This window comes from Cheilinus undulatus, linkage group 1 (assembly GCF_018320785.1).
Source record: "Cheilinus undulatus linkage group 1, ASM1832078v1, whole genome shotgun sequence".
In the NCBI taxonomy this organism is placed as follows: domain Eukaryota; kingdom Metazoa; phylum Chordata; class Actinopteri; order Labriformes; family Labridae; genus Cheilinus; species Cheilinus undulatus.
In genome coordinates, this window is record NC_054865.1 from 28,041,078 (window position 1) to 28,053,128 (window position 12,051).

The following is a 12,051-nucleotide window of genomic DNA, read 5'->3' on the forward strand; positions in this document are numbered from 1 at the left end:
CAGAGGAGCTATTTCTGGGCCTATCGTAGTGCAGAGAAAGACTTTATTAGAAAAAAATAATGGTTACAATCAACAGTCAATAATCAGGTTTCATATTCAAGAAAAAAAAATCAAAAATTATTTATTTGTGTTTTGGTGCTTTTCTGTTGGTTATTACTTTTTTCATATTGTCATATACTTAAATACTCTTGCTGTATGAATTTTAATGTGAAGCTCATTAAGTGGACTTCCAGTAAACTGCCATGAAAAAACATCTTTTTCTCATAACTTTACCTGAATGTCTGTAGTGATGAATCCAAAATGACCTTATAAATATGTATGATCACTTTGGTGTCAGGCTGTACGGCGCCGAGGAAATGAAGCCAGTGTTTAGATGACTCAGTGACTTTTTGTGTTGTGCTTTTCGGCGTCTTGATATAAACCCAAAACTCCTGTTACAATCTCTGCGGCCTGGCTAAATGCTGATACTGCTGTGGAAATTGAGCAGGTCTGCTTTTTGTGAGTGCATGATTTGGTCTAAATGTCCTCCAATGACTGAAATGAAAAATGACACCGTTTTGCAATTAAACCAAGATTTTGTAGCAAACACAATGATTACTTTAGTGATTAACCATGTAGTGTTAATGTAAGAGGGGTAAGTGTCTTTCCTCTTGTTAAAGGCAGGCAGTCATTCCTGGTGAAATAAACATCACATTTCCATTTTTACCTCTGTTTTTATTGTGCCTATTATATGTGTTTATGTATGACAATGTTTGTACTTTAGTGCTGTCTGTCTCCTGTGCTGGTGAGCCAAAGACAATTTTTCATCTCGGTGGATAATAAAGAATTATTCTATTCTATTCTATAGAGTACAGAGGCAGTGTGATGAGAAAGGTCAGCTTGATATTAACCTCATACAGGATGTAAACCTCTTGTTCTTTCATTTGTGTTTTGGCTTCTGCATGAATTTCTTTCTCATTTCTTACTGTTGCTAATGTAAAGCAATTAAGACACAGTTTCCCAACCAGAAAACCAGGTGGAGGCTGTAATAAAAAAGCTGAAATTACTGCTTAAGGTGGAAGTCCTCTTCAGATTGTTATTTTATAGGCGGCAATGGTCCGATTCAGATTTGTGCTCTGATTGGAGTAGTAAGTGATGGTACAAAATGATGCCGTGATGTTGTCAAAACAGCGGGGCTTATCATCAAACTGAGAAAGAGAATAAAACCTGCTCTAAATTTTCATTTAAACATTCTCTTTTGCTGGAGCAGAAATGGGTCTCCTTGATTAAAAAACCAGGCCTTTTAAGGGAGTAAAAACACTGTACAAAGTCAAAAACAAGTGTTTCCCTAACTAGCAAACAGTCACAAACAAGACTTCTTTCCCTCTTCTTCAGAGAAGAGACATGCCATAATTGACTCATTTATTCAACACAAGCCCACAACCATAGCTCATTCAGGATTATTCAGGCTATTGTGCTCACAAACAAACATAAATCCAGAGAGTCTATTTATACATGTGATAGCCTCAATCCTCTCAAAGGTTTTCTGATGGTTTTTTGGCCAGGAAAACACTTAAATCTCTCCTGCAGCCAACATGCTGTAACATGAGTCTTACAGCAGCTTTACAGCATGACAGGTAGAATATACTGTCAGAGCTTCACACAGCTGTGCTGTTTGTTGATATCGGAGTCTATACATCAGAGGAAAACATACAAAACCTGCTGCCAAAGCAAGCAGGCCCTCTTTTGTAAGGAGTACTGATAAATGTGTTTAAAGGGCAGTAAACATCCAAAGTCAAACAAAGCTGTGAACATGTCCAATTCAAACAAAATGAAGATAAGAAGTAATTTTCAATCTACACTGGATTACTATTTCTGGTTAAACTGCACTTTTGATTACATGAAACCATCTTGAATATCTCTAGCCAAGGCCTGTTGTTTGGCTAGTACTTTGAGAAATTAATTATAATTCTTGCAATCCTTAAGGTTTTTGCGCACTGAGTCTGATTTTACCAAATGTGTTTTTCTGATCCATAATCCACTAAGAAATGTCACACACTCAAACCTTGCATACCCAGTCTGATGCATTTTTTTTGCATCAACTGAGAAAATTCATAGAACATGGTACTGCAAAGAGAAAAAAACAGTGCTCCTCCATCCAAACAAGATCTTCATACTGTCATTCAGAGTGACCATTCTTTGTCACTTCTCTAACTCTAACCCTTCTCCTCTGATCGCTCAGTTTGGCTGGAGGACCAGCTCTTGGAAGAGTCTCAATTGTGCCAAACTTCTTCCATTTCAGAATCATGGAGGCCTCTGTACTCTTGGGAACTTTCAGTGTGGCAGATTTTTTTGTGGCCTTCCCCAGATTTGTGCCTTGCAACAATCCTGTCTCTGAGCTCTGCAGGCAGTTCCTTTGACCTCATGGCTTGGTTTTTGCTCTGATATGCATTATCAGCTGTGAGGCCTTCTATAGAGAGGTTTGTGCCTTTCCAAATCATGTCCAATCAATTTAATTTAACACAGGTGGACTCAAATCAAGGTATATAAACATCTCAGCAAAGATCAAGAGATATAGGAGGAACCTGAGCCAAATTATAAGTATTGCTTCAAAGGGTCAGAATACTTATGTCAATGTGATATTTCAGTTTTTTTTTTCACTTTTTTATAGATTTGCAGAAAAAAAAAAATATATATATATATATTTTTTTTTTTTTTTCTTTGTCATTCTGGGGTACAGCGAGTAGATCAATGAGAATATTTTTTTTTTACCTGTAGCATTATGCTGCAACATAACAAAACTGAAAAAAGTGAAGCGGGTCTGAATACTTTCTGAATGCACTGTAAATTACTTAGATGGATGCAAAATAAATAAATAAATAAATAAATAAAGCCTGTTCCGAAAAAAATGACTGAAGGAAGTTCAGCGTCAATGGGCTAACAGGTTGGAAAACATATCTTTTTAATGTGTAGCAATTTCAGGCGAAAAAATGACTCAATGTGCAAAGGCCTTTACTGTACATAGACTCCAAGTCACAGGTATATTCTTGTGGAAAAAATATATATATGTATATATATATATATAGAGAGAGAGAGAGAGAGAGAGAGAGAGAGAGAGAGAGCAGTGTCGGAGCACTGATAGTTAAAAACAAGCAGTGATGCAGAGAAAAAAAAAATTCTAAATGTTTAGCAATGGTTATGTCTTAAAGCAGTGGTTCTCAACTGGTGGGTAGGGACCCAAAAGTGGGTTGCAGAGTGGTTTTCAGTGGGTTGCCAGTGTGTGTCTGAAAAAAAATGGTGGCAAAAGTCTATGAAGACCATTTAACTGTACTGTTGATTTTACTCTTTTTGTGATAAGGAGTAAATTTAAATGTTTTATCAATATTTCGACTTATTTATCTCCTTTTCTTTCAATAAAAGAGGTGCTTTTACCACGTTAATGGAGTAATTTCTCAAGATCACTGGAAAATTGGCAAAAATGTACACATTACCATGGGGAAAAGGGGGGTGTAAAACATACAGTTTTGTCCAGTCTCCTGTTCCTGTCATAAATTCTGTTCCATCCAAGATCTTTGGTGTAACACTTTTATTTACCAAACTTGCATTGTTGAAAATCTTTGGAAATTTGGGTCAAAATGTGTCATCAAAGATATTGGTGGGTCCTGGGGCTAGACCAGTTGAGAACCACTGTTCATAAGAACTTAGAAATGCTTCAAACAGTGCGTAGCAAGTGTCTGATCTGTGTGGCAGCCTAAACCCCCACTGCTAGTTTTACTCACCATCAGCAAATATATTATATTAAGTCCCTTTATCATCTTATTAGAAATAGTACATTAGCACTGGCTGTTAATAAACAAATGGACAGACAGAGAGCAGAGGAGAGAGACACCAGATGCTCCAGATCCCTGAAGTTCTTCCTTAACATCCCAACCTGTGGAATTACTTTTTAATTCACCCCTGTAATCAAGCCTGCCTAACATGCTGTCTGTAAAGACTGTGAAAGCTTGTTATGTTTATTTCTAAGTTCATTTAGTCTACAATCCAGGATGCTCTGACTACACTGTCAACGATTTGAACTGGGTAACATGCTATTTTTTGTAATTTATTTGCTTGTTTTTTTTTAAACAACCAATATATTGCTCCATGTGTGGGTTTAATTTCAGTCAACCAAGTTTGTCTTTGGTTGACTATAACCCTAGTTTCATAGAACAGAAAATTAAACTGAGGCTTGTTATTTAAGCTTCATCAGCCAAAACATCTAATAAACTCTTCCTTAACCAGCCAAAAAACAACTCTTGGGCCTTCGAGCATCCAGAATGTCATCCAATAAAAAACAACAGTCCCATTTGGATGCTGGTCATTTCCCTCAATAGTTAATCAGTGGAGTTTGTTGCAGGCTGCTTCTTAATTTCAATATGTGATCAGTCTGATGCTCACAGACACTGTTCCCTCATGTGCTGGATAAAAGTTGGTAATGAGATCTTGGGCTTGCGGCTGTGTGTGGCAGCATGATGGATTCTGGGAGCAGGTGCACTGAGATGGCTCTGCACAGCTCTCTGATTATATTGGACACAACTCAGTTCACTTTTGATGCCATTTCCCCAAATAAACAAATCCGTACTGAGCCTTGCAACACAACAGACTGTAGAGTGCATTCAATCACAGTCAGTACAACAATTTTCTGATCCTGCGGTTTGTAAATAGGAATGTTCATAATAACAGAAAACATGGAGTGACTTTCACTTTACCTTCTTTTGCACAAAGTCCATAATGTTTTTGAAGTCCAGGTCATCGTAGTAGTTCACAATGCCTCGTCTGATGTTCTTGTTTAGTAACTCAACTGTCTGCAGGAAAAAGAAAACAAAAGAGAGACTGTATATGAGTATTACTCAGATGGATGAGTTCATGTTAACACAGGACACAGCTGATACAGAGTCACAGTTGACGGAGTGTCCCAGAGTTCAAGCTGGGGAAAGAAGCTCTGATTAGTCAAGGTGACCAGCTCAGTGAAGTGGAATATAAAAATATGACAGTTTGACAGTTCACATCTGTCACTCACAATCTGGTGCAGCAGAGTCACATGAGGATATAGTCTCAGATGTGACAGAGGAGATAGTTCTGCAAAAGGAAACTTACCATCTACATTCATGAAGAGTTTCTTGTGAGCATCGTCAATTAACCAATCACTAGTTAGTCCATTTTAGGGTATCAAGATAGCACACATTAATCACCATATCAGCTATAGGCATCAATGTAAATTTGCCAGCATTAGAAGAATTGAATGCCACAAATAATTTTAACTAACTAAAACAATCCTCTAGTAGTTTAGCCTATGCTTTCAATGCATTCAATGTTAGTCTAGCTCTGTAGAGTCAATTGGTCCAAGCTCTGCCAACTGCTATTTCAAATATGGGGGTATGACTGTTCCCATTATGTCCTTGGGCAAAGTGTTTAGATGTGTTCAAGATGTGTTTTAAATATTTTTGATGTATTTCTATGTGTTTAGGGGGATTTCTTTACTCATGGTTCAGGTGAATTATTGTTGTTTTTGATATGAGACACTTCTGCACTATGAGTGAAATTATCCACCGAGTCACTGACTTCCCCCTCTGGCAGTTGGTTGCCTAGCGATAAGGGTATGTGCATCTGCATGTGTAATTGCTCCATCCTTACCAGACAACACCTGACTTTGCCACAGGTGTCCAATATAAAATAATTAAATAATTAAAACTTCAAGTTTATACCTGAACAAAAGTAGACAACATATAATTGTGTTAAAGTGCTTATTTTTGCAAAGTTTCCATATTTTTTAGTAATTTATTACATAAATATTTAAATCTTACAGTGTTAATATGACAACCCTTTAAAACTTAAAATGGTACACTGATACACAGAGTGAGTAAATTTCTAACACTACAGTGGAGTTTTGAGCTTAAGTAAGACTGGTTAGTGTTAAGAAGAGTTGATTTTAAACTCCAAAATGAGTCAATAATGATACTTAATCAGTGTAAAGGATCCAACTCTCCAAAAAGAGTCAAATCAACACTCTGCGGTGGAGACCCATATAGACACTGTAAAAGTGTCAGTATTAATGCCTGTGTGGATGCCTCTATATCAGTATAACGTGGGGTCAGGACCCCCTTGGGGGTTGCAAGACACTGAGAGGTGGTACCTTAAAAAACTAAGAATATTTTACATTTTTATGAAAATATATGCATAAAATGAGTCAAATCTTAACTAAAAACATAGTTGGTGGGATTATGCTGAAATGAAAGTGTGTCAAAAAAATGTAAGTCTGCACATGCATAGTCTTGAATGTGCCAGCTGTGTTCATCTATGTTTAAACCCCCTTCAGGTACAGTGGGGGTCCCCGATCTCTGGCACCTTTACTCTGGGGGTCGCAGGTTGAAAAGCTTGAGAAATCCTGTTTTTTATGACAAACAAAAGCAAATTAGGCCACCAGGGATCAGACTGACAACGTCCTGATGTTATTTTCTAGGCCTGTTGCTGCTTTAGGTCTGTTTCAGATGAGGTGAATGACAACACACTGCTGAGACAGCTTTTGTTTACATTTTCTACAGCAAAAGTTCACAGTGAATTATATGATTGACTGTTAAAGAAGGGGTTGTTTTTATTCATTATAGAGCTCCTGTAGAAACTCCTTGTTCCTCCTCTGGCTCTGTGCTACCTGCATGAATAAGGCATCAAAGCCAATAGAAGCTGGCGGCTCACCTGTAGAAGGCTTTCTGAGCCAAATAGTTTTGACTGTGTGACTGGCATGTCAGCCTCCTTTGTTTGAAACTGCATATTTACAGTGGTTTGGTTGTTGTGTACATTTTTTTATTTACTGATTGCTGAGGTCAAGTAAACTCTATTACTAGATTTAGGTATCAATGATAGTTATTAAGATTAGTTTAATCTGATTAATGATTAAAACATGTTTGGATTAATCCTTTGTTACCCCTTTACTTTTACCCTTTTTAATCTTTTCTTTGTTGCCAGACAAACCAGTTTAAATTAGCATGATTCAACAAATAAAAAAATAAAATAAAATAAAACAGTAGGCCTGAACTTCTTATTCATCTATTCTAATGCATCCCAACAACCACTGGTATTGGTATCTTTCCTTAAAAATGCTCCAGCCTGAGTCAATACAACTTACACATGAATAGGACAGGATCAGAGAGAAGATAAATGGTACCTCTTTGTCCACAGGGTTACCAAGATCTACGTTCTATGCATTGACAAATATACCATCTATCATCCCAGTGAGGAACATTTATAATTCAGTCATTCTTACCGTTCTGTAAAGGCATATACTAGCAAGGCTCTAGCAAGTTTTTCAATCACAAAAGACCAGAAAAATCAGCCATGGTTGAGGTTATCGGCTGAGAGCAAAAAGAGGACTGTTCACTTGAATCTAGCCTGCCCACCACTGCTTAGTGAATTCTCTCTTCCAATGGACAATAAAAATGAATTGAGACTAATAATAGGACTGAGAGCTTCTAAGATAAAAAAGACCGAAGTGGCTAAACATTTTCATTTCCTTTCATACCCCCTGAACATAAGAGCTCCTCATACTGAATCTATAGGGGAAACCACATTAAACCAAATTACAGTGGCTAGAAATGGAGTCACATTTATCCTGCTAAGAGGCTCCTCCCCCGAGACAAAAGAATAAATCTTAATTGAAGAATTCTCCATAAGCTTATATAGCCTTATCAACTTAAACACTGTTTATCTAATTCTGATAAAAATGTTCTTCTATGATGAGGGGACTGAAATCAGATAAATATGAACACATTTCCACATGTATGTGCCTGCCACATTTTCTAATCTCAATGTAAATGAGACCACATTGAAATGAAGTTAAGACACATTAAAAGCAGATTCTGAGCCATTCCTGTAAAATGAAACTGCAACTGACACCATGAAATCGACAATCACGGTGTAGATCAGTTGGCTTCCTCAGTAAACAGGTGCTAATTTTAAGATGTATCTTTTGGTGTTGATGAAAGTTGTTCTAAGCCAGGCCATCTTAAAATAAGACGAATTAGTTATTTAGATAATCACGTCATAATGCAGACAGACACAAGCCCCACTAAGAAAGGAACAAATTAAAACAAATGTGACGAATATCACAATCTTGTGTGATCACATTAGCATGAGTCCTTGGTCTGCAACTTTTAAATGCATGTTTTTGTTCTTTCTGAAGTCCATCAATTATTATCAATAATTATTTAAATGTTAAAGTTATTTTACTGTTGACACTATTACACAATTTTTCTATGTCACATAGATTTTATTGGATACTTGCTTCTTGCATCCAAAGTTGTAGTACGATCTTTTCAATGAGGCAAAGCTTGATCAGTTGATTAGTTTCAGTCTTTACATGCCAGACAATCATGGCAGCTATACGCAATCATCTTTTATTGTCTGATGATGCTGTATTTAGGAAACAGAATTCACCCCTTAAGATGTTTGTCCCATATATCCCGCCTCACTACATTCACTGGAGATGCACATGTTTATCTGCTTCTGGTGAGTCCCAGTTTAACTTTCAATCCTAAATCACACTGAGGCTTCACCCTGGCTTACTTCAGCAGTATGGGCCCAGTATAGAGACCAATTTTATACGATTAACTTGCAAACATGTCCCAAGTTTGTCACAATAATAGCATCATGATACAGATACATAAACAGTAAAAACCTAAGATTTGTCAGGTCAGTCCTAAAGAACAGACAAATGTTGCTTTTTTTTGTTAAATGGACGTCAGATCCCAGATCTACAAAGACTCATTCATGCCTGTTTTTTCACAGCTGGCCTACTGCAATTCTTTATTTACCTGCATTAGTCAGTCTGCAATGGCTCGACTCCAACAAGTTCAGAATGCTTCTGCTCGGATTTCAGCAAACACAAACTGTAGGTCCCACATCACCCAAATCCTTTCTTCCCTCCATTGGTTGCCCAGACAATATAGAATTGATTTTAAAATTATTTTATTAACTTTTAAAGCACAACACCATCTGGCCCCTTCCATTACCACTGAGCTCTTAACTCTGTATAGCCAAAATTATAATTTAAGATCTCTAAGAGCACCTTCATTTGCTGTTCCCAGGTCCAGACTGGCTACCACAGGTGACCGGGCATTTGCCATTAGAGCCCCTAAACTCTGGAACTCCCTACCAGAGAATGTAAGGCTGACACACTCACTTCCCATTTTCAAATCCAAGCTTGAAACTAATTTTATAGGAAGGCTTTTTAAAATTGAAAATCCTTGTTAATTTTGGTGTATATTCACTCTGTATCTACCCCCCAATTTTTGCTGTATTTTATCATGTGTACTCATCCTGTTTTATTTACTGTTCTTTTTTAAATGTATCCTTGTTTTAATCTTGTTTTATTTTATGCATTTTGTAGTGCACTTTGAAACAATGTTTTGATAAGTGCTACATAAATAAAGTTATTGTAGACTTGTCATTACTGATGCATTAATGGAGGGAAATCTAAACACTGAGCAGTTTTTGAAACACAGCTTCAACTAAATGTGTTGCTCAAGTCAAAATTTTGTTTCAGACCTGATTTTTACTGCACTTACTGTAAAATCCAGACTAAAGGAAACCCCAGTATATAATCCACAGTCTGTTTTATTAATCTCTCAAAGGGAAAAAAGGCAAAAACTGTCATTTATGTGCAGTTTCAGAGCAGCTTTGTCAGTAATTTAGTACAATGTGTTTTAGCCTTACAGAGTTGTGCATCCACAAGTCAAATTACGGTAGCTTATTTTTTTAGGATCCAATGGAGTCATCAGTAAACATTGGTAATTGGACCACGAGTCCCCCTGCCCTCCTCAATGAGGAGTGTTTCTAGCCAAACCAGCACTCAACAGTAATGGTAACACTATAATGGTATACTTCCTGTTTTCTTTAAATGCATAATCATGACCTAATGAGGAAGAAAGCGGTTAAAAAGAGGCACCAACCCTGCCGATCTGGTCTGCTCTGTGTGGTATGTATTCCAGCACGTTCTGAGCAGTGGAGGACCCTCGTTATGTGAAGTGTGTGACAGGGCAGCTGGACGCACCTGTTGTAATGATGTCACAGTCTCAGCACTTTATGCAGGTATATTAGTCGCCTATATGTATCAGCCACAGCCAACTTTTTAGACGAAAAAAATCAGAATTTAGAGTGCATCTTCTACAGTGGATTTGATAGTACACGCAGATATCTGTATAGAGATAAACCAGTCATCATCAGATTGCCAGAATGCCATTCACACAAAAATTGCATTCTACTTACTTCTGATGTATGGGCAATTGTTCCTGAGTACATCAGGTACACCAAAGTCTTGTGGGCACATGAATGACTAACTCTACTCAGAAGATAAACATTACATAAACAGCATCCACAGCATTTCTTATGCAAAGTCCAGTCCCGTGTGTATAAATTTTGCATTCTCTAGGACTGTAAGTAAAGATTACAAGACCTGTAATTATTTAGGGTTTCTTTGTCACTTAAATTTTCCTTTAGTTCAAAGAACTTCTCATCATTACAATCTTTCTTGCCTGTGAGAAAGCAAACCAATCCAGATGTGTCTATGAACATCCACAGGAACATTACTGTAATTGATTGCAGGGAGTGAAATAGGATTGGAAACTGAGGACAGAGATTTCAAGCAAGACAACAGAAGGAACAAAGAAAAGATTCAAAGGAAGGATAAGGATGGTTTCATTACAGGTGAGATAGATGGAGAGAAGACAGAAAGACAAAGACAAGTCAGGGAAGAGGACTGTCTTATCAGCATGCTAATGATGATCCTGTCTGCTGTTAAACACATTATTTGAGATAACAGTGTCAGTGTACTCCCTGATTAGAAATATGGAAGATCTGATATCAACTCTTTAAACTGCAGAGTTTAGCTCATCATTAGTTTAAAACATGCCAACAGGCAGTTGAGATGGCAATCATTAGTTTCTCTAATTGGTCTATTCAGTAAAGAGGAACATTTTGTAGTTATTCTTTTTTATTATCAGCATAATTTAGTCTGGTCTGTATATCTAAAAGACAAATGCACTGATGAGCACATTTCAGTCATCTGCAGTATGAAGTTCTGAATATATTTTGTCCTCCAGTAGGACAGGAGTTAAACTTTACTCCAAAATGCTCAAACTCTCCACCAACTCTCCAATTTATTATTATATATAATAATATTATTTTCTCCAACTTGACAACAAACGTCATCACGTCAGGTCAAAGTGCCTCGACAAGTCTTGCCTGCATGCAACTCACTCTTCTGCGGGAACTTACGAAAGAAAATGGATTAAAAACAGCCACTAGTGTTGCAGGTTTTCTGGGTGGCCTCCACACACTAAGGAGCTGCTGAGAGAGGTGGAAAAGTTAGTAGAACTTTGCCTCTGCCTGCACATGTCTGTGGCCTCTTCTGACAGGTGATTCTCCACACTTAGGCGGTTGAAAACAGGGTTAAAGAGCACCGTGACTCAAAAAGGACTGACACACATGGCTCTGCAGCATGTCCATCACTATGTTTTGAACAAGCTGGACACTGTGCCTTTGACGCAAATCTTTGTGCAGCGCACAGTGGAGCACTCAGCCACCTACAGAGTCATCAATTGAAGTAAGTTAGCTCACAGTTATACGTATTTTGCTGTAGAGATACGTTAACATTGCAAAGCAGATGGAAACACCCGTTTCCATGTTTCTCACTGGTGAATCCATCTTGCAAAGCTCCCATCTGAACCGTTAGAAAGTGACAGGACCAATCAGCAACGAGGGGCGGTACTTTCAGGCATAGCTGAGTCATGACGTAAACAAGCAGCAACAAGAGGCTGTTGCGGTAATGGAGGAAGAGATTAGCATGGATGCTGCTAAAGCGCCAGTTTTATCAGAAATTGATGATATTTCTTTGTTAAAAGAAGAACAAAGAACAGCAGTGAGTTGTTTTCTTTTCAAAAACAACAAAAGTCAAGTATGTACATGTCTGTAGTCACCATGTTTCGCATTATTCCTCAGTAGCTGCACACGTGAAGCTTGATAGTGGCTACGTCACGTGTT

General features: G+C 37.6%; 1 protein-coding gene across 1 annotated transcript in view; it reads right to left on the reverse strand.

Annotated features, from left to right (window-relative positions):
* tspan15 (tetraspanin 15) overlaps nt 1-12,051 on the reverse strand; it is a 47,161-nt gene that overhangs the window by 14,207 nt on the left and 20,903 nt on the right. Inside the window, exon 4 of the mRNA XM_041794511.1 lies at nt 4,728-4,823. Coding sequence (XP_041650445.1) covers nt 4,728-4,823 — 96 coding nt within the window. The remainder of the gene's footprint in view (nt 1-4,727; nt 4,824-12,051) is intronic.